Source organism: Meriones unguiculatus, chromosome 11 (assembly GCF_030254825.1).
Source record: "Meriones unguiculatus strain TT.TT164.6M chromosome 11, Bangor_MerUng_6.1, whole genome shotgun sequence".
Taxonomy (NCBI): Eukaryota; Metazoa; Chordata; class Mammalia; order Rodentia; family Muridae; genus Meriones; species Meriones unguiculatus.
Window position 1 is genome coordinate 98,199,991 of NC_083359.1, and position 27,988 is coordinate 98,227,978.

At 46.6% G+C, this 27,988-nt stretch overlaps 1 protein-coding gene across 2 annotated transcripts in view; it reads left to right on the plus strand.

Annotated features, from left to right (window-relative positions):
- Nucleotides 1-27,988, plus strand: part of Kif26b (kinesin family member 26B) — a 402,550-nt gene that overhangs the window by 275,210 nt on the left and 99,352 nt on the right. For both annotated transcript variants that reach the window (XM_060364770.1, XM_060364771.1), the window contains one exon: nucleotides 17,077-17,260. In XM_060364770.1, coding sequence (XP_060220753.1) covers nucleotides 17,077-17,260 — 184 coding nt within the window. The remainder of the gene's footprint in view (nucleotides 1-17,076; nucleotides 17,261-27,988) is intronic.

Consider the following 27,988-nt stretch of genomic DNA (forward strand, 5'->3'; position numbering starts at 1 on the left):
GCCATTTTAGAGTGGAATTATCATGAGTTTCTATTTACCCACACTAGCATGAAAGTGAGTGGCGCTGTGCAACTCTGTGCACATCTCATGATGATTAGAACTAAATATTTTTCCAGATTCTCAGTCTAGGCAGTGATTAGTGACTGGATCACACTAAACAGAATATCACAATAGTGACAAATAGCAATTGCACCACAGCAGCTGTCTGCCACTGCGGCAAAAAACAAACAAACAAACAAACAAACAAAAAAAACACCTCCTGTAAAAATAAACTCAGAAGGAAGAGATTTATTTTGATTCGTGGTTTCAGAGTTTCAATCCTTGTCACTTTGGGGCAGTGACAAAACACATCCTCATCGCAGGGAGTACAACACGGGAAAAAGACACACTTCGAGGTGGCTACCAAGCGAAGCGAGGGAGAGAAGGGCTGGATTCTGACATCCCCTTCAGAGCACACCCCCCACGATCTCACTTCCTTTCTCTAGGCTCCTTCTCCCAAAACTTATATCGCCGCCGTTACCCAAGCCTTTTGCACACGGTCTTTGGGAAAGAGGGAAGATCCGAATTATCCCATTAAAAAAAAAAAAAAAAACAACAACTCAAAATCACATCCTGTCCTTACAGCTGATTGGAAACAGTACATCACATGTCAATAAAGAGGAAGAATTGACTTAGCCCTGGCTTTAGAACCTTAGTTTTATGACTGACAGGGCACAGTCATTTTCAATTAGAAGGTAACTGATGATGCTAATATATCTGAAGATAGTATAGCCATTTCTAGAAATCCTTTCCTGGGAAAAAGGGGGGTGGAGGAGGACGATGCATGGGATAGAGAACAGGAAAGTAAGTCTAGCCAACCGGTTGTCACTTGAAAAGGCCTGACGTTGTATATAGGAAACTGTACCAAAAGCCCAGGATTTCACAGCCCTCAGCAGGTCGGCTGGCCTTTTCACAGTTGTGGTAAGTACTCTCCGCCTGCATTCTGTTAACTGATTACGTTATTAATCTGCACTTGAAAAACCCGTAAAAGGGGGGAAGATCCTAATGAAACACGTGGAGTGTGGGATACTGATCTGGAGACTTTTCTCAGTGAGCTGAGCATCACAGTGGCTGTAGAGGAGCAGCATCTTAGCCCTGGGAGAATCAGAGTGCCTGTCTGTGGCTGGGTTTTCAACTGGGAAGAGCAGGGTCCTGGGGAAGGGAACTGTGGTAAAAAGAGTACACTCCTATGTGTTCTTGGATCCATTCATTCATTCATTCATTCATCCTCTCTCTATCTCTGTCTCTGTCTCTGTCTCTGTCTCTGTGTGTGTGTGTGTGTGTGTTCATGGCCATGCATGTGAAAGTTAGGTACAACCTCAGGTGTTTATTTCACAGGTGCTTCCCACCTTTTGTTTAAGAAAGGGTTTCTCTGGCCTGGAATTTCCCTCATAAACTAGACCAGCTAGCCAGAACATTTCTGGGAACACACCTGTCTCTGCTTCCCATCTCACCATTGTTGAGATGATGGGTATGTGCCACCACACTCAGTTTTCTATGTGGGTTCTGGGTCTTGAGCTCAAGCACTCATGCCTGTGAGGCAGACACGTTATCGAGTGACATCTGTCCAGGCCTCCTGCATTCATTCTTTCATTCAAAAATGGTTCCTATGGGATAAGTCCTTGAGTGAAGGTATTGCCTTTACTTTCCAGGAGCGTAAAGGATGGATGTGTAAGTGCTGTTTGTAAGGAACAAGAACAGGAAGCTTAAAAAAATAACAGGAAGTTGCCTAACAGCGTCATGAAAGAGAGCTTTTAACTTTCAGACTATAGGAAGTTATTTCCAAGAGAAATTGGCAATGCTGGCTTGTGCTAGACCTTATTGTATTACCTCAGAACATTCATACATGTGTTTTTTTGGCAGTTTTAAGCATCCAGTGAAGAAAAAAAATGGTAAAAATAAGTATTTGGCTTACCCCTCATCTTTATTCTCAGGAAATACAGAGTAGGATTGGAAGAGAATTGTTGTCATTACTTCATAGTCTAATAAGAATATGTTCAAGAGCAAGAATATCATGGGATTAATAGGCATGGTAACACACGCCTGTAATCCCAGTGTGGTGTTCCATGCCTGGAATCCCAGCACAGTGATGCACACCTGTGATCCCATAACTCAGGAGAGAGAGGCTACAGCGGGGAGTGTTCGAGCTGAGGCTGCACATGGTAAAACTCTGTCTCAACAGCATATAGAAAAAGAAAATTCAGTTTTGAGGGGAAAAAAAGTCTATGTTTTCATGAAATAAAGTACACATCAGTTAGCTACATGCAAATCTGAGCGATTTCCCCGGGCATCACTCTGCTCTGAAAACCATCACGGGAAGAAGCCAAGGAAATATGAACTCGGGGATCTCCCTGGGGAAAAGACAGAAAGCCCTCTCCCGCTCGCTAGCCTGGAAGCAAACAATTTCCTTTCAGAAAGGTCAAAAATGGAAAAAAAAAAGAACAATCACCTAATCAAATTGACTTTTAGAATTAACTTTACAAAGCACAAATTCACAGCCTCTGGTTCACAGAGAGCCCAGGGGCATATTTGTGTCAACAGACAACTTAAAAAGAAAATCTCACTCCCAAAGGCATGGCAAACACATGTTGGACACGGACTAATAACGATGCAGAAAATTAATTATAATGAATACAGTTGTTACATTTATTCTATGTATGTGATAGCCTATAACGTATCACAAAACAGTTTGTGTATCATTGTCACCTAGAAGGCAGCAAACATTAAAAACGAATGAAAAACCCATTCATTTCCCGATCCTTTAAATGTTTGTTTTAATATCTACTGGGTACCGGGCAGCATTCTTTTAAAAAATGTTTTCATTAATCCTTTGAGAATTTCATACAATGTGTTTTGATTGTATTTACCCCCGGTTCCTATCACTTACACACTACCTTTCCAACTCCCCAATTTGTGTTCTCTTCATTTCTTGGTTTTTAATAACCCATCAACTCGCTTCTAACTTGTCCATGTGTACTTTTATATACATGCTCCACTGTGGGTGACCGGCCAGGAACCACAGCCTTAAAGAATATGGACTCCCCCTCCCTCAAAAGCCACCAGTTTCCCACTGCTCTTCAGTTGTGGGGAGGTGAGGGCTAGTGAGCCCCTTCCTCCTCTGTTCTAAGATATTCACTGGTTTGAACTAGTGCAGGCAACCACAGCTGCCGTGTTCACAAGCACAGGTGTCCTGTCATGTCCAGAAGGCGTGACATCAGTGCCACCCTCATCAATCTCTGGTTCTTACAATCTTTCCATTCCCTCTGCTGCAGTTCCTGAGCCTTGGGGAGGAAGTATTATACAGACGTTCAGTTTGTGCCTGAACACTCTACTGACCCTTACTCTCTACCCTTTGATGGGTTGTGAGTTCTCTGGTAACTGCCATCAGCTCACGGACACACTTCTCTGATGAGGCCTGATGTCAACTCTACTATGGGAAGAGAGAAATGAATGTACAGGGCAGTTTGATGCTCTGCCCATTTAGCAGAATAACTGTAGTAAGGTTCACGCTTGTAGGTTCATCACAAAGTCCTTGCTCACTGGTACCCATTGGTACCCACCAGAATGGGCCACATTCAGCATCAGCCCAGGCCTCCTGCCTCTTCCTCTGGAGCACCATAACATCAGTAACATGCAGATAGAGAGACAGAAAAACAAAGATCCGGGACAACCTGAGACGCCTCTGGTGTAAAAGGCCACGTTAAAAACAAAGAAATAGAATCATGTCACCCTACCCAATACAAATGATCATATCCCTTATGTACAGTGAAATGCCTGTTAATGTCTCCTGACAGGCTTGTTTTGAATCATGTACAAATGCACCCCAAAGCCTCCCTGCAGGGGCTCTGGGCTGGAGCAATCCTTGGGTAGAAATCACTCCAGATAGACCAGTGTTTTTTTCAGAGCTTGTGTGGATGAGGAGCATAGGACTCCTGTCAAGAAGAATTGCAGCCAGATTCATTTCATTTCTGTAATGCCCATGACGGAAACCAGGCCCGTTTATCCTCCCAACTGTCCATGCATTCATTTGCACCCAAACACACACGCATCCACCCATCCATTCACATATGTGTGGTGTGCGGTGTGGACTAGGCAAGTTGGGGGCTACTATAGGAATGAGAGCTGGCTGTGACCTTGTAGAGCTTTCAGTCCTGTGAGGATGATGCAATAACTGCAGTCAATTGGAGGACGTGATATGAGCACCCTTCTTGTGTCCTCTTTCGCACAGTGACTAGAAAATAAGGGGCACGCTCGCCAGAGTTTCCCAGTCTTCATGACCAGTGTGGACAACTTATCTCCAGTGCATTATGGAAAGTGATACTGGCTACACGCGAATTCAGTGGTAGGTTGGGGCCAGCTGCGTCACAAGACTTTGGTTTCGTGTATGCATTGATTTTGCGTCATTCTCTCCAAGTGCCCCCAAGACACAGCTTACATGAGGTTGTAGCTGACAATCAGTTTTCTTCTCTCTGGCCATTCTTGTTTGAAGATACAGTGTCAGAGAAGAAACTAGAGTAAGCCATTGCCTCCAGAATCCAAGGCTAGAGACACATCACTGATTTCTTAATCTGGTTTTCAGAGTGAAATGATAGCATGAGTGGAAATCTTCCTAGCATCTAGTTTAAGCTGTAGACGGCCACAGTTTACCAGTTCAAATTAAAAAGTCCTCTTTCTGATCATCCAAGCCATCAGGGTACCCAAAACTCAAGTTCAAGATCAGGAATCTGGATTGGCATACATCAATGTCAGAGTCCATTGATTGCTGATAAGCACACAAACTAAGAGCTAACACAGTGACCAAGGGATTGTTCTCATTTTATGTCAGCTTGACACAAGCTAGAGTTATCCAAGAGGAGAGAACCCCAATTGAGAAAATGCCTTCCTAAGATTGGACTTTGAGGCAGGTCTCTAGAGCATTTTCTTAATTAGTGATTGGTGGGGGAGGGCCCAGCCCACTGAAGGTCGTGTCATTTCCAGGCTGATGGTCCTGAGTTCTATAAGAAAGCAGGCTGAGCAAGCCATAGGGAGCAAGCCAGAAAGCAGCACTCCTCCATGACCTCTGTCTCAGTTCCCATCTCCAGCTTCCAACCCTGCTTGAGTTCCTGCCTGACTCTCTGGACTTTGACGCAGAAGTGTAAGCCAAATAAGACTTTCCTTCCCAGCTTCATTCGGTCATGGTGTGCTTCATCACAGCAATGGCCACCCTGACGAAGACAGGGATTAAAGCCAAGGCACCTATTCCAACTCTGTCATTACAACTCATGTGTTCAGAAGCTTCCATAGAAGAGTCTCCTAAACCACATTTAGGAGATGGCTTCCATATTGGCGTTTTATTTTAACAGTAGCAGTGGCAAATGTTTGCTGGGTATTTCTAAGCACCGGAACCTGCCCAGAGATTATTTCCCCATTTGTTAGCATCTGCCGTCTTTACACCAGAACAGGCATGTTCTGCACACTCTGGTTTTTACAGTCTGTTCCTAGGTGCTCTATTGGGGCAGTGATGTATTTTTTCTCATAGTAATATCGGGCCTGGTGGTTTATTCCTAGCCAAGCACTCACTGTCAGAAAATTATAGGAATAATTAACACGGTGGTAAAGTTGACATACTGCTTTAAAAATCTATATGGCTACTTAAAAGAGCGTGATTAGGGTGGGGAATGGTTTCGCTGGTAAAGCGCCTTCCGTGCAAGCATGAGGAAATGAATGGGACCCCCAGGGCCCATGTAAAAAGCCAGGCAGGGGCTGTGGCGGGCTCTCACAACCCCAGCACTTGTGGGTGGACAGGGGCAGAGATAGCTGTATCCCCGAAGCTCCCTGGCTGGTCAGCCTAGCCACGTGACCCTGTTTCACGAGACGGAGGTGGAGAAAAGTCTACCGAAGATACCCAGTGTTAACCTGGAAACTTCACGCCTGCACACACAGGCGTGTGCACACCTACACACAAAGACATACCCACACAATACACACAAACACGCACACCTGCACACACACACACACACACACACACACACACAAATAAAAATAAAGTAGCATAACTACACTCGGACTTCCGAAGAATACAAGGAAATTATTGAGCTGAGAAGTCAATAACTAAGAAGGTCCATAAAAATTAACTCTACAATTTGTGCGCTTCGCCTGTCTACACATAATATGTGTGCTAAGATAAAAACTAGTTGAGTGTGCAGTTTAATGTGACCTGGGTCACCTTAAATAGAATTTACTAGGGAAGTTTAGATAAATCTTTTTGTTTTGATCGATTTCTCCATTTTTCACTATTTGTTTCTACGTGGTTTCCGTTCCTTACAGCTTCGTTTAATCATTCGATAATCCTTTTCAAAAACACTTACGAAGTAAATATTTTATATGACAAACGAGTAATAACACGAAAAATTAGTTGAGAGCAGGAAAAAAAGGGCAGACGAGGACGCCACTGCTCTGTCCTGTTGTGAGATTCTTCATTTCTTGTCCTGCCCTCCCAATCACCATCCATGTCCCACATACACGTGTGCAAGCCCGTGCTGGAGCGTGCCCCTAGCGACCCAGACTCCCCCCCCCGCCCCCCCGTCACCGCCTCAGGCCATCCCATCCCCATCACCTAACCGCCCCACGGAGATCCTCAACTGAGCAGGCGTGTGGGCAGAAAGCAGGGCGTGGCTCTCTTTAGCAGCTCTGATGCAGGCGCGCACAGAGCGATTCCCCTGGAGTCTGCATGGGCCGGGATGAGCGTAGGCCCTGCTCCTCCCCAGCCCGCTTGGTTCCACCTGGTCTCCCCTGCGCCACCCGCTCCCTGGAGACTGCTTCTGCCCTTCAGTAAGAGCAGACAAGCAACATACTTTGAAGCTCTAGCTAGGCCCCATCTCCTCGTGTTTCCAGAACCTACCAAAGTAACAGCACCAGCTGAAGGCCAAGCCCCTGACACATGAGTCTTTGGGGGCATGTTTTACAACCCAACCATAACAAAGCTGATGTGAATTTCAACCTCACAGACTCCGGTGGGGCTGCCGAAGTCCCAATGATCCCTAACAACTGCCGGAAATCTAGGGCAGCCTGGCCTTGCAGCAGAGACCAGGCTGGGAGCCTGACCCGCTTCTTGCTCGGCTCCCTGCGGTTGCCATGCAGAGACCCCGTTCAGATTATCTCTGCTTGAAATACCCTAGTCAGTGATTTCTTCATATTTCAACGGTAATAAATAATTTTGAAAATAAAAATATTGCAGGGAGGAAAATTGCTTCTTTTAGCAAAGGAAACTTATATTCAAAATTAATTAACCAAGGAGCCCTCAAAGCAGATAGCACGTCACCTAGCATTGACAATTAATTAGTTTTGCTCTGAGAAAAACTACAGGCAAGGAGCAAACAGTTAGAGATCAGGCTTTGTTTTCTCTGCCGACGCTGCCCATTTTAGTTCTCACGCCTTGACAGTAGTTTGCAGCTTCAGGCAACACATTATATCCGAAGTGTGTAACTCCATGTCAGCTTTAAGTTTCACATAATCAAAATACGGAGGAATGGGCGTGTTCTTGCTTTTATAGTGAGGACTGCAGAAGTGAGCAACGTGACCGCTTCCCGAGATAGCTTTGCGCCAAACAGAGAAGGAAGATAAATCTTAAGGAAGACTCCGAGGGAGGAACAGCTGCCCCTGGCTTTCAGAGGGATGGCCCGTTTCTGGTAGAGCATGGGACATCTCCCTTTTAACTCTGCATTAGCATATGGATAAGTGATTTAACCCAATGTAATGAAAAGATCATTAAATTCATTAGAACGTTAAAATCAGATTATCTGGAATATGTTTATTCCTGGAAGGAATTTTAATTTTGGTTGGGCAGTCTTCATGCTGTGATAGATTACACATACATCTTTTGTGGACAATCGTTCTCAGCAGAAAAATCAGGCACTGAATTCTCCAAGGAGCGGCTGTAATTCACCAACAACTGCCTTTCTCAGCCTGTAATTTATAGACAATCTAAATAACAATATCATAGAGAGGTTATGTCTTAGTCAATGTTCTGTTGCTGTAAAGAGACACCATGACCAGGACAACTCTTATAAAAGAGAGCATTAATTAGAGCTTGCTCACATTTTCTCAGTCCATTATCCTCACGGCTAGGGAGCATGGCAGCACACAGGCAGGCATGGCAGCTACAAGTTCTACGTCTGGATCCTCAGGCAACCTCAAGAGAGAGACACTGGGCCTGGCTTGAGCTTTTGAAACTCCAAGGCCTACCCCCAGTGACTCACTTCCTCCAACAAGACCACACCCATTTCAACAAGGCCATGTCTCCTAATCCCTCTCAAGTAGTGCCACTCCCTAATGACCAAGCATTCAAATATATGAGCCTATGGAGGGGAGGGGAATTCCTTTTTGGAACACCACACATGGTTTTATTAAATCCATTAGTATGACCAGCCAACTTTCTATTACTCATTTTAAGAGAAGAAAGCACTAATATTTATTAACTAAAACCATTTCTATCTGGCATTAGGTAGGATCTGTAACTTGCATTTCCAGTTACTTAGGTTTGGTGCTTAAGATTCTCATTCGCGTGTTGAGTCAGGTTTGCACAGGTGTGATACAGGAGGGGTTAAGAGGACATCCGGTTTCCTTGGTACTAAGTGTGTTTGGGTTTGGATGGATAGCAACAGAAAGATCTTCAGACCGGGGCCTTCTGGGAGGAAAGGGTTTATATTAGTCAGTGCCTATTGCCATTTTAAAAAAGTCTGACAATAGCTATTTAAGTATTAGTCCCAGGCATGGCAGCCACTACTTTTGGGACCAGAGGGTAAATCGGGTAACTCTTAACACTTCCTATTTTATTATTTTATTTTATTTTTAAAAAAGTTTTAATTCACTTTACATCTTTGTTGTAACTCCCTCCCTCCTTCCCTGTGAGTCCCACTGTCTTTCCCTCTCCTCTTTCCCCTCCCCTTTTCCTCAGAAGAGGTTTGCTCCCTTTCCCATCCACCCCAGCTCATCAGGCTGCATCAGGACTGAGCTGGTCCTCTTCTCCTGTGGCCTGGCAAGGCAGTCTCACCAGGGGAGATGTGATAAAAAAGCTGGCAAGTGAGTCCAAGTCCTATGCAGTCCCCACTTCCCTTACTAGAGGACCCACACGAATCCTAAGCTGCCCATCTGCTACATCTTTGTAGGAGGTCTAGGTCCAGTTTGTGCATGGCCCTTGGTTAATGCTTCACTCTCAGCAAGGCCCTCTGCACCCTCGTTAGTTGGTTCTGTTGGTCTTCTTGTGGAGTCCCTGTCACCTCCAGGTCCTTTTCTCTTTCCGCCCACTTTTCCACAAGATGCCCTAGGCATCACTCAGTATTTGGCTGTGAGTCTCAGCATCTGTTTTGAGGCATTGCAGGTTAACCTCCCAGAGGATATGAGGGGCACTCAAGCAGAGACTCCTAGTAGCAGAGGCCATAGAGACTGAAGAGGACACACACTGACTAGACTATTGTCCTAGCAAAGGGAGGGGAATACCAACCCACCCACAAAAACTTCAACCCAAAATTTACCCTGCCTACAAGATGGACAAGGATAAAGGTAGAGCAGATAGAGCAGAGACTGAGGGAATGCCCAACCAATGCCTGGCCCAACCAAAGACCCACCCTGTCGGAGAGTGCCAACCCCTGACACTATGAATGATGCTCTGCTAAACTTGCAGACAGGATCCTGACAAAGTTGTCCACTTCCTTTTACTAAAACTCGTAATTTTCAATACAAATACCTTCTCTGCTTGACTCATGGCGTCAGGTCAGGATGGATGTGGTGACGTAAAGACAATGCTTTAGAAAACCGTAAAACCTCCCAGGCTTTAAGCACTACTTAGAACTGCAGGCTACGCAACCTTGAGACATCCTTGTGTTGCTGTAACCCCGAAGGTGGCTCAGTGGTTAAGAACACTTACTGTTGAGCTTCCTGAGAGTTGGACTTCTATTTCCAACACCTGAACCCCCAGCTTCGGGGGTTCCAACACCCTCTTCTCCACTCTGTAGGCATCTCCACTCACATGTGTGCACATGCAACACACACACACACACACACACACTGAAAAATACAAAGAAGTCTGGTGCGATACTATGCCATCCCTTCAGCAAGGTGCAAAACAAGTCCAGGGACCACAGAAGAACCTTTCGTGAGTCCGCAGTAGTGAGTCCACAGTGCAGGGTGGGGCTGACACAGAAGCAGAAGTCCACACTGCAAACCACGATGGTTCAAGACCCATTGCTTTAACATGACGCTGGAAATGAGGACGTACAAAGCTGAAGGGGCGAGTGGGGACGGTTTGTAAGAGAAGACCAGGTGCTCAGCCGTTCTCACCAAGAGCTACCGTTGAATATTCGCTTGCAAACCTCAATCTGCTTTCAAGTTATAAGACATTTCCTGTAGGGTCTTAATGTGAAGTTGTTGGAGGATAGTGGTCAGCCTCCCAGCAGTGAATGTTTTCTCTGAAGTCATGTCATGCATTAACTTCCTGCACTAATGAAAGGGGTCATTTGCATAGAAATCAGAACAACTCCAAGACACGTGTTATTTTTCAGTCTCCAGAGATGTAGAAATTCCTGTCCTGACAGCCAGGTGGGAAATAGGAAGGCACAGGGTTGTGGGAGGGCACTCTTGTTCCTGATCGTGGCAATTCCAAAATGAGGCTACGGTAAATTTCACAGCCCAGCCAGAATGCTTTGAGATGGGTGCTATTTCAAGATGATGTGTCGCTGGCGTTTGTTACATGTGGGTGGGTATCTTAACTGTTTCCAGAGGGTCTGCCTCAAACCACAGACTCTCTCGCCACCTCTTCTCGCTATTCATAATCTGTTTTATTATCTTCTCCCCCAGTGTCATTGACCCTGTGGATTTCCTGGGAACCCCTGTGATTTCTCGTGACATTGCTCATTATTAGAGAGTCTTAATCCTCAGAGCATTGAGATATTTCTACAGAGGCCCATAGGCCCTGTCAGCAGCAGCCATTTTCACATTAAGTTGCAGCTTGGGTTGTCCTTCACGTGCTGATGGAGGAGATTCGGCTGCCACAGTCCCACTCGTAGGTCAGGACCCTGTCTGGGCAGCAGGTGCGGCTGTGTGAGGGCCTTGTCTGAGCTGGGCCAAGTAGACCTTGAATGACCTCTTAATTTGTATAGCCACTTTCCCTACCTCTCTGAGCCTTTCCGCCCCTCAGGCAAGAGGAGATATTCTCAGGGCGTCTTAGCAACATGTTCTGGGCAGCATCATAAAAGGATAAAGGTCCTCAAAGAACGACCGTGTAAAAGGAGACTGTTAGGCAGCTCTTGGGAGGGAGATGGGGGCGGATCTTCAAACCACACGCTGTTTGAAAAATGCCATAATGGCATATAGCACCCTGTATGCTAAACTGAAAAATAAAAAATAATCGATTAAATAACAAAGAAAGGTTTCCAGATTTAAAAGAGAGAGAGAAAAAAAAAAAGACTGTCTTGCCTGATTTTTCTGGCTAATCTTTAAGGAAAGTTCTACTCTTCATGAAGTTAGTAATTCTTCAAAAAATGATAAAGTCTGTAGTGTCGTAATCATTGGACATACAGGCTGGTAGGCTCCAATTTAACTCTCTCAAAATGCATGGAAGATTTCCATTTAATTGCACCACACTTCTGAAAATCCAGCACTGCCATCTAATAAACAGCCTATCATATGACTGTAATAAGTCGGGGGTGGGGGGAAAACCTTTCTAATTTTTCCACTTTGATTGACAGCTGGGGCCTAAAACGTTCACCCTCTTTAAAGCAGTTAAATCTGCCCTAGAAGTATTGAGAACACGTTTCGGCTTTTAGCTCTGAATGGACCTGGCCCATGAGTGGAGGAAACCATTGCATGAAGGTCACATCAGTTCTAAGCTGCTTTCTAAGCCCACACTGAGGAGTAAAGAGGTGGCCGGGAGGGATGAAGAGCCCAGAGGGGAGACTCGTGCTCAGTGCGCATGCGTCCTCTTCCCACAGCGCGAGCGTGTTGTTTAGCACGGTGCCGCTTTCTCCATACGGGTTCAGTAATATTAATTCCATCCCGCTAGGGAGACAATCTTTTTCACTGAACTAAGCACTGGGAAGTACACGAAGTTAATGGCTAGTTAAAGAGGTGTGCTGGGATGAATAGCTTCGGGATATCTGTCATGCTGTCTTTCATAGGAACAAGACAGGTACATATGGCCTTTTGGGTTGCTTTGCTATTTGAAAACTCATAAAAACAGATCACCTGTTTTCCCTGATATTGGGGTTGGGGTGGGGGCGGGGAGGGACTTGTGGGAATAGATTTCTCAAAATGCACTTCAAGCCAGAATGTCAACCTTTTCGATTCTTTTGTGACCATCTTCTCCTTTTACACCCCTGAACAATGCCATTCTACGTGAGTGATTTCTAAACTTTAACCTTCCCCTATCTGTGTGTCATTGAGGCACTATATAAAAGGAGCTGAAGCAGCTGGCCTCCACAGAATTGGAATATGTAAGACAGATCAGAGGGCCGGTTATAATGATGTCAGAATGAAAGTGCCATTGTGGAGTTCCAGCCACTGTAAGGGACATCCTAGTCCTTTCAAACCTCGGAAATTTTCCGAATATGAGCCATATGCACACTTTAAGAAGAAAATAGTTTAAAATGTATTCTCAAAATAATTACCTCTCAGGGAATCCAGGTCTTTTGAGTGGTACCCAATAGGCCTTCCTAAGTGGATGGGAGATTGCAGGGGTCTCTTCATCAGTCTCCGTGCTCCAAGGCAGGAAGACGCCTACCTCCCCACTGCGTGGCTCTCTCTCTCTCTCTCTAATAGTCCTTATGAGTGATTTCTACCCACCACTTGGACACTTTCAGTGACAAAATAATCCATATTTCATGGAGGTGATTTATCAAGAATGTGCTCTCTCACTTTTAGAAGAATCGCCTCCTAATTACAAAGCCAGTATGGTTTTTTGTTTGTTTGTTTGTTTGTTTGTATGTTTTTTCACCCTGTGTTTTGCTCTGGCGTATTTTGTTAGAGGAATCTAAACCCTATGGAAAGGTAATGTGATTCACTGTGAGGTCCCTCCCCCTAGCGTCAGTCTTAGCTCCGGTACTTACTACATATCTCACTGAAGTACCATTCACTGCTACACTAAACTCCTATAACACTTTCATTTAGTTTCCTAAACGAGCCTATACTAGCAGATAGTAGTTTGTTTGTTTTTTTCTGATTCTCACTGTGGAAAAACCAAGTCTTGGAAACAGCTCCTCCATCATGTTTTGTAAGTCAAGGCAACTTCAGCTTTCCTCTCCGGTCCAAGAAGAGGACCACTGACCCCACCTCTCAACAGTGGCGTTGACGGGGTCAGGTGGTAAGAACATATCGACAGAGCCATTTTTGCAGAATACTGTCCGCTGTGGCGGGCAGGGTAAACAGGTGGTAAAGTAACCTAAAGCAGATTGAAAGGAGGCAAGGGGGTGAGTCTCCCCAGGGGCAGGGCTAGGAATGGGAGGTGGAAATGTACTGGAAGAGTTCGGAGACTATTTCTTAATTAGGCAAATGTTTATTGCCTAATTAATAATCAAAAAGGAGCAGCGTGTGGTGGGAGAGATAGGAAATGTGAGGGTCCGAGGTGGTGAGGGGGGGGGTCTTGGGTCTAGTTTAAATTATACCGAGTGCGATTTGAGGTGGAGTAGGCGTGTGGTGTGTGTCGAGGTCTGGGGGCCTGAAGGGTGGGGTGGTTTTATTCTGAGACGGAGCAGTGAGAACACGGAGCTGTGCGGAAGGAGATAAACCTTTCAGTCTTATGGCTGTTAGAGATGTTTGGTGAAAACTCGAGTGGGATTGCTCAAGAGCCATTTAGATAAATAAACAGGGAACCCTGAGCGAGAGCTGGACAGAGCCCCGTGTCACAGGCTGGGGATGTGACCCCCGAAGCCAGCACTACTGACTGCAGGCAGAAGCCTGGGCTGAGCCCTGTGCCCCCGGTGGGAAGGATGCTGCAAGAGAATAGGCTGTCCTGGAGACTCGGGGGTGGGGGGATGGACAGACAAGGGGGAGGGATGCCTTCTTGGCTCTGACAGGTCGAGCCGTGACAGGCATGGCAGTTGTTGGTAAGCTGTCTGAGCAGTTGAGGGCTGGGGGACAGAGGCCTAGCTGAAACAAGCTAGGAAGAACGGAAGGAGAGGGCTTGGGTGAGGGGGTGGCAGGTGGCACTCGCTGGGCGTTTGGATCACATGAGTGAGGACAGCACTGCAGTGAGCTGGGGACACATGGCGTGTGCTCGGCTTTTCTGAGAGAGAGAAAGAGCTGAGGGCTGGCGTGCTGGACGGACGGATGGAGCAGAGAGTGGGAGGGACACCTGAGTGCCACCCACCCTGTGTGTGCGTTAGTTACAGGGAAGCCTGTTTCCCTAATTCCGGGAATACAGCCGGGGATGGAGGTGGCATGGACACATCTTCTTAGCCATTCCTGCCCCAGGTAGTGTTGGCCAGCGGGTGGCCACAGCCATGACCAGTCCTTACTCTGCAAAGAATCCTGGATCAAAGCAAATAAGTACCACCTTTGATGCCTTCATCCACAACACGAGCAGCGTGCACTCACACACACACACACTTACATGTGCACACATCAACACACACACACACACGCACGCACGCACGCACACACACACACACACACACACACACACAGCCTAGCTCCCTGAGAAGAAGGCTGCCTGACTTCAGAGCAGCAAGGGCGTGTGAAGTGAGGTGAGGCACGCTGCACTTTGGCTCCTGTCACTGCCTCCTGCACCCCCCCCCCCAAGCTGCAGGTCACCTAGGAAGTGAGTGTCAGGAACCAGTCAGAGAAACAGTGGGCTCCTGTGGAAGAGATTGGTCTACTCTTCACTTTAGATGGAATCCACTGGGGAGAACAGTCATGGAACTGTGCAAAAAAAGGATGGGCGCAGGGGCTGTTGGCCCGTTTCTTCCTTGCCCTGACCAGGAGAGAAGGCATCACGGAAAAGCCCCTCCCGAGACCCCATTTCCCACCGTTCCCCAGGAGAGTGACTTCAGCATTCCCTAGTTTGGCCCGCAGAGCTCTTTTTCCATTTAGTTCTTACTCCTGCTGCATCCCTTCCCTCAACATTTCATTAGCCTTGGAACTGAGCTTCGGTTTCAAAGCCGGGGAGGGGTAAGTGTTTGACACGATAAAGCCTCTTGCTGGGTTTTGGAGGTGGAGTCCTGTAGCTGTAGGGATTTATCAAAAACAATCCTTACTGGTACAAAATTAAGACCAGCTTTCCAGATCAGGGTATGGCCGTGGGTCGGGGAGGCCCAGAAACAGTGCTGAGCTCCCCTTGTCTTCCCACCTACCCCTGGCCCCCCCCATTATATCACTGCTGGGAAGGGCGGGTGCCTTGTGACGATTTGACCTGTGGGATAAAGCATGACGGTCCTTTTGTTTTGAGGCGGTGGTTCTCAACCTTCCTAGAGCTGTGATCCCTTAACACAGTTCCTTGTGTTGCGGTGACCCCCCCCACCGAAAAATTATTTTCATTGTTTCTTCATAAATGTACATTTGCTAGTGTTATGAATCATAATGTAAGTATGATTTTTTGGAGACAGAGGTTTGCCAAAGAGGTTACAACTCACAGGTTGAAAACCACTATTTTGAGGCAAAATCTCAAGTTTTAACAACTAAATAAGAAAATCAAAATTCTCAGGAGAGTTGGGTGTGAGCTGACTATGGTGGTGTACGCCCGCTATCCTAGTTTAGGATACCAATAGCTACAGGGTACTGAGACAGAGGGATAATTCAAGGGGATCTTTAAGAGAAAGGAGGAAAAGTTAAGATTCCCAGAAGCCGTGTAAACATCAGCTCTTGTGAGCCACCTGTCAGTCTAGCCACAGAAGACAGAAATGCCCCCCCCCCCCTTGAGCTAGTCATCCTGCCTCAATAAAAAGGCAGAAGAGGCATAGAAAATAATTCCTGATGTCAATCTTGGGGCTCCACACGCATGGCACCCACACACGGGTCTTCCTCTTCACACACAGGCAAACCTACCTATACACATATGCACACCACAAACACACATGAAGAATTAAAGGCCAATTAGGGCTGCATCTCCTCCTCCCTCCCCTGTCAAAACCACATCTATACCTATATATTTACATAGAAAGAGATGGTACGGTATAATCCACCAAGAATTAATTAAGAGATAGGTCTAATGGGACGTGTGAAATGCCTTTGTCTGACACCACCGTTTGCCTTGTCTGTGTCTTTTCTATAGCAGGATTATCGGACCCTGAGTGTTACAGTGCACTTGAAGGATGGAGGACGTGGTGTGAACAGCCAGTGTTATTAATGATGCTGGCAACCACGCCCTCCCGTTTGTCCCCATCTGGACCCTCTGTGCCGCTTGGTTACCTTGACCCCCTCCTTCCTTGCCCTTGCCCGTAAAAAGCGTCTTGTGCTTGAAGACTGCCCTACCCCACAGCCCGTCATCTGAGGAGACGGTGGTCTCACGCCCTGCACCTCATCACAGCAGACATTCTAGCTCGCTGTTCGCTTCTCACACCGGTGTGCTGTGTGCCTCTCCGGTCCCCCAGGGTTTGTGCTCTGCTCCCACGAGCAGGGCATTCCCCAGTTGACCACCACCAGGCTCTTCGTCAGACTGGCTTGGGTTTTACAAGGTGTAAAAATCTCTAAATGAGCTCATATGGTTGTTCTTCACAGTTGGGCTTATGCCAGAGCAGTTGGGGCGGGGAGGGGGGTGATTAACGGAATAGGTACTGCGGATCCCCAAAGATGACTGGCTTCATTCACGCTCAGTCTGAGTGGTGCAGAGAACAAACAAGTCTTTGTAACTTGTGATCTTAGGACCATGTGGTTTTAGAGCTCCTTTCTCCTGTCTCGATGATTACGTAGCTTATTAATTTAAGTCCCTTGTGTGGTAGCGCAGGGCGACAGGGTGCTGAGAATGAAGGCAGAGGGATAATTCAAGGGGATCTTTAAAAAGAGGAAGGGGGAAAGTAGCAAGCCCAGCGCGTCTGACTGTACCACCGTCTCCCGCTTGTTGTCCCTGTGCAGAGCTGCCCAGAAGTTAAATCTGTCATCTAAGAAGAAGAAACACCGGCCTTCCACCCCCTCTGTTGCAGAGGCTCCGCTCTTTGCTACCAGCTTCAGCGGGATCCTGCAGACCTCGCCGCCCCCGGCCCCACCCTGTCTCCTGAGGGCTGTCAATAAGGTGAAGGACACTCCTGGCATGGGCAAGGTAGGTACCAGCCGCAGCTGTCTATGCTGTAGGCCCTCATTTGCTACAATGACAAGGTGCCAGGGACAAAAAGAGACACAACGAAGTTGGTTTGGAGGTAGCAGCATCCCTGCTTTCTGCAATCTGATTCACCCAGGGTCAACCTCTGACTGAAAATCATCATAGGGAAGCCTAGAAATAAACAACAAAGAGGCTCAGAATAACTTTTACCGCAGCACGTTGCTATAGTTAGATCTTATCTGTGTTCTTCTATCACTGTGCCTGATGTTTTAATGGAACTTTGTGTGGAGAAGTGGCACAGATCTGCAAGGTCTATTCATTGCTACTGTTCATAGTCTTAGCAGCTAGAGACCGTAAGGTCTCCGTGGTCTCACAGATTGAACAGTACATTAAGGTGAGGGATCTGATTTGATTTGGGTGAGGAGGGAGATGGCTCTGCATTGTCGAACAGGACCACAGCCATTTCAAAAACAGAGAGACACAAAAGCTGGAAGTAGAGGCAGGGGGCCCAGGGAAAGCTCCACAGGGAGGCAAGATGAAGGCACTCCATGATTTCCTTGCGGCTCTTCTGAGTCTTTGTCCCCTTCCATGAAGTGATGACTTCTGCGTCTGAACCAAACCACTGGTGTGAGTTCTGGGGAACATTTCAGCTGACTTACCAGCCAAGAAATACAACGGGGGGTTGTCAGGAGGCCCTAGAAAGACGCAAGGGAAGTCTGTTACAGGATATCACTGGGCCTCCTATATGATAACTTTATTTCTAAATGTCAACTCTTAACTCTTTCTCTCCCAAGATGAGTGTCTGTGCAAAGTAATTTACTGCTTCGTCTTCAGCAGGAGAAATAATCTGGAGCTCATATAAGCATGCAGCTGGAGAGCTGTAGTGATTCTGCTCATTGGTACCCAAAACGTGGGACTTGTTGACTTTGGCCTTGGATTTTGCTTCAGAAAGTAGCTGGCCATGCTAGAGAAAGCAGAAAAAAGTGTACAGACTGTGACTTTACTACTGCATGTTGACACCAGAACGTGGTTGTGCTCCAGTCTGTGGTGCCCAGATGACCATGGTCCCTCCAGAATGACCCTGCATCCTTTGCCGAGTGCCCCCATTCTCTCTGTGTTTCCCCTCTTTCCATTCCGGACCCCCAGTACCATCATCACACTGGGAAAGCCCTTGCTTCATGGTTCTCTCTTCCAAAATGAACTGATTCTAAAATGAGGTGAGACAGCAATGGCTACTCTAACAGAAAGCATCCAGTTCTGGAACTTCCCATGGTGTTTCTGGGCAGATGAGTGTCAACTAAAGAAAATTTCCAGGTCCGGTGGGTCTCAGTGAGTGCGGGAATTTCCTTCTTTAGCTGTGGTAGGCACACGCGCTGTAAGGTGTCACAACACAAACGTGTTTAAATGTGCAAGGACATTTGTTTTGCTAACCGAATTGTTGGGACCCGAATGTCAGAGGTTTGGCAGGGGGGCAAGGTGAAGGCCTGCTGCCTCCCCTCTCTTGCTCTGACTTCTAACTAACACCTTACCCTTCCTTGACTACAAGCATTGACATGGCATCTCTTGATGGCATCTCTGGGGAAACATACCCGACGCTTGGCTCTCCCGAGTGCTCATATATTCCCCTGTGACCCCATCTAGGACACGCACAGTGGGGCATAACAGAAATGCTGCCTTCACCCTGGCCTGACACAGTCTATATGGACCTTTCTTGAGGTGGGACCAGGTCGATGCTTTCTGTTTAAGGACTCCTGCGCCCTTTGTGCACATCCCTAAAGTCCTCCCCAGAATTCCAGTGCACAGGTGACAGCCACTAAGGCCCAGGAGCAGAACAGCGGAGAGAGATTCTTGTAGCCAACAGGGACTGAGCACTTGCAAAAAAACAATATGCATGTCTAAGAGCACAGGAATAATCTGAATTTCGCTGCTTGTAGCATCTATGTTTGAGGGGCCTTCCAATACATATCCATCCCTGGCTAGCAGATCATAAGTTTAGCATTTGAAATTAATAGGTGTTACCTATCTCTCCCATTTGCAATTTGGAAATGCAATCAAAAGCCTGAGTTTGCTATGGAAATGTCATGGGCATCAGCCTGTGGGTCACAGGAGAGACAGTATGGCTTCTAGCTGATCAGTGGTCACGTGACAGCTGAGCCCTTCCTCCACTTGTTCTGACCCTTGGGGGGCAGTGAAGGGCAGGAAGTGACAGTTAGAGGGTCTGTGTTCTCTTAGAGGTGGTGGTAAGATATACTTGCTCTATCAAAACCACAGCGAGGCCATCTTCCCACACACCTACCCCTCCAAGGGTTTTTCCTTCCTCTTTAGATGTTGCCCTGTAATTTTAGGAACTGCAGCTGCTCTCCTCGGGTGGGAAAGGCTTCATCCATCCATCTATTAAAATGATGTACCCTTCAGTATCTCAAATAAATGTAGTTGAGCTTAATACACAGCATAAATGATTGATGCTGTTTATATGTTTGATGTAGATGAACTTAACTGAATTGTCTAAAACCTCTTGGTGTTCTAAGCTTGACCTTGGGCCTCTAGGACGCCATCTTAGGATCTTCAGTTCTCAGGACAGCTCCTGGCACATAGCAGGTATTTCCTGAGTACCTACTGTGTGTCAGGTGCTTGCAGTGATGGTCAGAGATGAGCTCTTGTCCTCATAGCACTTAAACCTAGGATCTTCTTCCAGGCAATCAGAGACATAGCACTGACTCCAACCAATGAGGGACCCTGACTTAAAGGAATGTCAGAATTACTAGCTTGACATGGCTGTAAGTTTCCAGACGTACAAAGAACTAAGTACTACTGACTCACTCTGTGAAGACCTTCTTAGTGGACAGATACAAGTGAGTAGTGGGTCAGGTCAGAGCAGCTTAGCCCCCGTTTATAGTTCATTGATTTGGCTTCTATGTAAATGATACTTGTAATCTGTTTGAAAATGGCTCCTTCTCTCCTAAGCCAGTAGGCCCTCTCTGTGAAATCTGTTTGCACAATTAATTAATGGCCATGTTTAAAGTTCATTTGTTGTGTGTCACGGCGTAATGCCAGCTCTTCATCTGCGGTTGTAAGTTTCTAGAGAAAAGCCTGTGGTCTGTGTAACTCTTGTGTTTTCTGCCTCCAGAGCTGCATTTAAAGGCAAGGCCTGGAATGGCCGCTGTTACGCTGGATTGGTGGCAGCCCACCTGGAGTTTAGGTGAACAGCCGAGGGGAGGTGTCTGAGGCATAAAGAGGAGATGGGGCTTTTTTTTTCTCTCACACCCCCCAGGAGTGTCTCAAAAAAAAGTGACAGTCTGTGATTAATATCCGACACCTCCATCCCCTAATGTATTTTGCAAGAATTGGAACCTTGGGGTCCAGGAACAAGGGAAGAAATCACACAGGGTTACAAGGATCCTAAAGAAACTGGGTGAGGTGGAACTGTAGTTCAGGGGGCCTTAACATGCTTGCATCACTAGACAAGGAGCTGTGGAGGCTTCCAGTCCTTTGGTTCCACAGTAGGGCCACTGATGGAGGCGACAAGGGAAAGTAAGGCAGATGTCCATCTCAGCGTAGGCTCCCATGCAAAGAGCACTATTGCTCAACCCCAGCCTCCACGCAAGTATCCACTCTGTAGAAAGGGAGGGGGCCCACTGTGCCATCTTGTACACAGCCAGCCTCCTGCGGTTCACTAAGAGTGAAGGTCAGTCACTACTTGTGGCCACTTGGCTGTGACCCCGCAGGGCATCACTAAGAGTCTTCTCCAAACACTGCCACCCAAACGTGGGCAAACCGGTGGAGGTGTGGCACTGTGAGCTTCCCAGGGCAACGAAAGCTGGAGCTGTTACTCTGTTCCCCGTTGTGTTCAGACTCAGTGATAGCGTGCCTTGACCTCTGATAATACACACACATACACACACACACACATACACACACACACACACACACACACACACGGCTCGTGTCGCCAGGTCCTGTGTCGTTTCTCTTTAGTTTCAACTCTAAAGCTTTCTTTGCTTTGTGTGTAAACGAGTAGCGCAGAAAAGAAAAAACGGCCAGAGAGAGTGTGTTTGTTGGAACTCTGGTCCTTTGTGCATTTACTGACCTCTTCAGGGCAGAAGTCCTTCGATTACTAAATCCTTGTGACACTCTATAGAAGTAGAGACCATTCCTGTCTAGCTGATGTCCTGACTACCATGGAAGGATGGCAATAAGATTTATTTAAATTAAAGTAAGAGTTTCCCAAAGGTGCTAATGTAACTATTACTCATTTATTTAACGAGGAGAAATGGCAAGCGCAGCTTCAAGGAGTGATTTCAGGTCGTATCAAGGAGAAAAATCTCCTGCCTTCCAGCTCAAGGTCCAGGTCATTTAAGCACATGCAAATTATCCCATTCCTCATTACCACGTCTGCCCTTCCCCCACTCTAAAGCTTTTTATTGGGGAGAAGAGCAAAGACTTGAGTCCATCTTTAAAATTCATTTCAAGTATATATGAAATAAAAAATTCAGATAGGATGGGAAATTCTGGAGCCCAGCAGTCACTCACCGTCCCTACTCCATCTTACATATGAGTGACAGGAAAAATGAATTGTGATATCGCTCCTATTTTTGATGTACAGTTGAGGAGAAAGAAGAGGTGGGCCTGGCTGCATAAATAATACAAATTCATCACTATGCCTCGGCTGATAGCTCTATAAATTAAATTGCTAGCTCTTCCGGGAAATAAGCCCATGTGACCTTCCCACTCCCTAATTGCAATTATGCTTTTCCATGCTAAGTTGATTTTGGTTGCTTCAGCTGAGCTCATGGGGTTGTGATTAGTTGGGTGGGTTGTGATTGTTTTTTTTTTTTTTTTTTCCTCATTCTCTCTGCCTCTAGAGTTTGACCCTTTCTCCAAGCCATCTCCAGAGGAAGGAGATGTGGAAAAGTTGCTCTGGTTCTTTAACCTGTGTGTGTGTGTGTGTGTGTGTGTGTGTTTCTTACATCCACCCAGCTCTTGGATGCGCCAACCTCTGGGTTACCCAGATGTGATGTCACTGAGCCCTGGTAGGAGGTTAGCTTCCAGGAACTCTCTTGCAGGGAACACATGAGAATTCATTCGTAGACACATTTCTCTTGAGTAGCCGTGCCGCTCTTACCTCCCAGCCTTCCTCATTCATGCAAACGAGAGGAGTGCTCTTAGGAGGATGGTCTGCTGGGGAGAAAAGGCATAAAGTCCTTTGTGAAGGAGGTGTGGAGTGACCTGTCTTCTTCCTGACTACTACCCTGCCTTTAATTCTGCTGGTGGGGCTGTGTGGGCATCATTCTCTGCTGTCTTCTTCATCAGATGGGCTAGACAGGGGTAGATAGCGTATTTCTATGACTTCTAGTTTGACAGACATACTGTATAAAAAAGACCTTGTTTTCTGGTCTCAGATGTTTTCTTTCTTTTTTTAAAATTTATTTATTTTTTATTTTATGTGCACTGGTGTTTTGCCTGCATGTATGTCTGTGTGAGGATGTCAGATCCTGAAGTTACAGACAGTTGTGTGCTGCCATGTGGGTGCTGAGAATTGAACCTGGGTCCTCTGGAAGAGCTGTAAGTGCTCTTAACCGCTGAGCCATCTCTCCAGCCCCTCAGATATTTTCACAACGCAAACTGGATGAGAGAACCTCATCCAGCTGAGGTTGAGGAGGAATAGCCCTGTGTGCTGTTGAGGAGGAATAGCCCTGTGTGCTGTCTTCTGTCCTAGCTGCCCCTCTGTAGCTCTCCCTGGTGCGTGAAGGGAAAGAGAATTTTATAGGCAATTTCTTCATGGAGATTGTGCATTTTCAGATTCACTTAACTTTTTGTATAGCTTTTCAGGTGAGGAACCGGATCTTCTGAAAAAACCTCCTGGATGTGAAGACCTCCAGACATGGATCATCCCCAAGGAGTGTGTGTGTGTGTGTGTGTGTGTGTGTGTGTGTGTGTGTGTTAGGGTGGGGGGAGCTGGAATTCAGATCCTGTGTTTGTAGTGAAGGCTTCTGTGCAGCTGCTGTCAGTAGGTTAAACACTTCTGGGGAGAAAAACTATCGAAAGGCTCTACGTGATTCCCTCTAGTGCTGTGATGTCTAGGGTGGACGTTGAACACTATGGCAGCTCCTGACAGGGAGCTGAGGGAATGATGCAGAAAGGCCAAGAACTTGGAAATGAAGAGACGCGGTGTCCTTGGCCACGCCCACTTCTTCTCTACACCTGAGCTACCCTGGAGGACGATGTCCGTGGTGTACCAGAAAGGTGACAGTGCCTGAGACCTGCACCCCACCAAACAAGGCTTACTAGTCACATTCAGAATCTTCAGAAACACTGCTTATCAGACCCTGTACATTTTGTATGTTAGGAAACTAAGACACAGTAAGGGGAAGCAATTTGAATACCCTTCTGTGGGCAAAAGGCATGCGTTGAAGCTTTGGAGTGAAAACTGTAAGTCAGACTTTGAATTCAAGTTAAGACTGTCTTCATCTGCTTCACCTATTCTGTTACTTTTCACCACAAATCTACTAGCTTTGTATTTTTAGGTAAATGAAGACGAAAGGGGTGTGTGTCTGTCTGTGTGTGTGTGTGTGTGTGTGTGTGTAGAGGATTTTTATAAGTGGACTTTTGAAAAGCCAGCAACCTTTTCTGTGATTAAGGGTGGTCTTGGAGCTTCTTGGAATATACCTGCAATTCCCAATTAGCACCATGACTTGTGAAATAAAAACACAAGGTAACACGAGGAATTCTCTCTGGAATAAATGTCACTGTTTCAATTAACCAAAGGGCACTATAAGACACGTTACAACTCCAGGACAGGATGTTTTATCAGCCTTAGTCCAAAACTCACCTTTTATCAATCTCAGCACAATTAGATAATTGCTGATGTCACGAGAATGGCAGCTCTGTTTTAAGCTCACATTTCCAGGGATTTTCTATGTCTCTGCCTCAAGAGTGGATGAAAGCTAAGCATAATTTGCTATAACTGACACATTTAAAGGTGTTGACGGCAGAGTTTTATAAAAGAAACAGAAAGTCAGGGCTGCACGTGTTGGTAAGTTTGTCTTGGCGCCTACCCCCTGGAGGCCACTGTCCTTGCCTGTTGCTGATTTGCATCAAATGGGAAATGTTTTCAGACCTTCCTAATGCTTCAGTGAGCTGAAATGTATCATTAGGGATGTGAAATCGCTGGCATGCATTCTTGAAAGCAAGATACATTTTCTTCAGATTGTTAAATAGTTGCTGAAATCAAAATCCCGTCTCTGCCCAGAGCCACATTAACCCTCTGTGTCCTTCCCGAAAGCTTTGAGCCGTAGCTTTGTTCTCCAATCTATAATGATGACTTCTAAACACAAGTAGTGATTTGTTTGTATTCGGCCTTCCAGATAAAGCATCCAAAAACGCTGATATTCGGGAGCATTTCAGAAATGCTAAGCACAGATTTCCCTCAAAGTCACTTTCCTGTTCCCTTGGTTACCTGTTTCCCATGCCACAACCAACCATTCAGATAGCAGCGTTGCCATGTGGAGCACAGAGGAATTCTTTTTACCAGTGATGACTGTTAGCTGGGCTGGAAGCACTGGGCCAACGATAGCTAATTGGAGGGTGATTTTGCTTTTTGTTTTGTTTCATTGCTGAAACCAGGGATGGTAGAAATCAACGTTTCTTACCTGAAAGCTGGCTGTGGCCTCAGCTCTCTTTGTCAGAGCGGGAGATGAGAGCTTAATGCCGTACAGGGAGCACCCCCACCTCCTGCATGTGGCAGGCGCCTCGGCCACCCTGGCTCAGCGCCAGGGCCTCACACCACCCCACAGCAATGCCTCCTGCACTACGTTTTTGGGCCCTCACCACACTCCGCAAGTTCACAGATACAGCTCTCATAGCTTAGCAGCGAAGGCTGGCTGTGGATGAGAGGCAAAGGACGGAGGCCAAGTGGGTTCAGCTCATCAGAGAGGGGAGTTGGTCCTGAGAGCAGAACGGGTTCCAATGCGGGAAGTACCGTTGGGAACTTGCACTGGTGGAGTGCACGTTTGGCTGCATTGGGATGTCTGTGTCCAAACACCAGATCAGTGGCCATAGACGAGTCAGAATGGCAACGTCTGTGCAAAGGGGCATGCTGCAAGTTGGATGGGCACCGTGTCTTAGCTACCCTCCTGTTGCTACCAGAGAAGAGCCTGACAAAATGCAACTCAGAGGAGAAGGGCTTATACGGGCTATAGTTATGGTGGCACAGGAGGCATAAGAACAAGAGCACGAGGCTGGCTTGGAGAGAGAAAGAAAGAGACGGAGAGAGAGAGGAGGAGGCAGACTATAAACCCTCAAAGCCCACCCCCTGTGACACACTTCCTCCAGCAAGGCTCCACATCCTAAGAGGTCTGTAGATTTCCCAAATAATGCCACTAACTGGCGACCAAGTATTCAAATACATGAGCCTATTGAGGACATTTCTGACTCAAACTTAAACACAGTGTATGGAAACACTTCCGGGACAGGAGGCATTTCTAGGGCCATCATGACTGTCCTCCATCTACCCTTAGCTCACATTTCTTCCGTCATGAATCACCCAGAAGGCCTTCTGGGTCTCAACCCATCTGTTTCACCAGACATGATCAAGTGTCTATTTTCTGTATCATCTCCTGTATCCTTGGGCCTCTCTTTTCTGTTTTGTTTCATGTGCCACCACCGTGTTCGGGTTTTTGTTTGCTTGTTTGTTTGTACTTCCTGGGTATGGTTCCTTTCTAGTGAGTGTTTAGGCTATATTGACATAACGAACAGCTGTCTCCTCAAAGGAGCAAGAGGATGGTTTGTTCTGGAGCCACATGAGAGTGACTCTGGTCAGGAAGTATAATAACCCTAAATACCAGGTTCTAACATGGTATCAATTCCATGAAGTTCTCAGTAACAGAGCAAAGAAAATTGTGACCCGAGACACTCTTCAAATGCACTGGTGAGCACGCAAGGGAGGTGGGATACAGAGAAGCAGGGGGATGGCAGCTATAGGCCCTGGATGCTCTCTGATGGCATCCTTAGCTTTTCAGCTAGTGGAAACTAGAATTCTGCTTATGCAATTCACAGAATTTACCTAAGGGCAACAGAGATGTTAGGTCCCGTACAGAGGTGGGCAGTAGATGGCTGTGGAGGGGGCTGAAGATGCCCTAAGGTAATTTGGCTGTGGACTGGCACCCTTCCAGCTCCTCTGCCTCCCTGAGGCCTGAATCCACCAGTTAGCCTTTGTCTCACACCTTTCCAGGGATTCTTATGCACAGCTCCTTACAGTTTCAGGTCTTGGTTGACTGATATTTCCTCTCTGTCCCCAGAAGTGATCATCTGTATGTACACTAGCTGCACGTAAGCCATATGTTTGGCAGTGCTATGTTCTGGGTATAGGTTAGTTCCTAAAGATCCACATGCATGCCGAGAGCTGATAGACTGATTAAAGGGCGGGACTTAATGAAAGATATGAGGTCACTGGGGCTGTCACTTCAGGAACAGATTAATAATAAGAGTTCTCTCAGAACCTCATTTGGTCCCTTGAGAGTGAGATATAATTTTTTATTAAAAACGGAAGCATGGCCCTCAAGTCTGTTTGGCTTCCTATTTGCTTGTGTAATCTCTCCTTTCAGGTTCTGAGGATACACTTGCCACGTGTCCTCAGACTCAAGACAATGTTGGTGCCACCATCATAAACCTCCAGGCCTTGAATGAAATAAAAATCGTCTTCTTTATAAAATGCACAGCCTCAGATATTTTATAGCAATATAAAATGAACTAAAATAGGCGTATAGAACTCCCCAAATTAAAATACATTAAACATAGGGCATAGCGGTCATACGTGATAATTCCCTCTGCTTTTGCCTTTATAAACCCATCCTCCATCCATCTTTTACCCATGCTCCATCATCTGTTCATCCATCCATCTACCCATCCATCATCCATCCATCCACCTATCCATCATCCATCCTTCGTTCGCTCACTCAGTTTTGTATTTCTTATCTTCTAAGTGTCAAGTTACTTTAGGGGACACTCAAACAAGGTAAGATTTTTCTCCTACCTTACGGAGGCCAGACATTTCTATTCTAAAAAGTTGGGGGGAGGGAGAAAAAACCCTCATGCTTTAAGTAGACAACTCAAACTAAAAATACCTATTACTGTTACCACCGCTCTGCTTTATCGTAGCAGATGAGCCTGGGATTTATGCAGGATAATTGGCTTCCTGGCACATTTTCCCCCGTGTTCTTTTTTACTGAGGACAGTATAATATTCCCGCATCTGCTCGTCACGGTGTGGTGACAGCCAGCCACGCAGACGTCAGGGAAAGCTCGACTTCACTCTCTCCTTAACACTTCGGTTTGCTGTGGCAGAGTCTCAGTGGCGCGTAAACATTTTTGCTAATACAGGATCATGAAAGAGCACACACCCATCCCTCGCTTAAGACGTGAGTTCTCGGAAACGCTGTCAGGAGGAAGCGGTGCTTTGCTGGGGGGTGAAGCCATGAGAGGCTTTGTTCGAGGCCCCGTTTCACCATTGCCTTTCGTCCAAAGTCTACACTGCTATGTCTGGAGCTGCAGGAATTCTTCCACATTCCAGCATGACCTCCTCCACCGATGCACTCAGACTCCAAGGAGTAGCTTCTACCGCTCCAAGGAGGGCACCATTTTCCTCACCTGGGCCCTCTTGTCCCCTCCTTGGCCCACTTCAGTGCATGCCGTTTTGAGTTTTGTTTTTCTGTTACTTTCCTTTTCTTGTTTG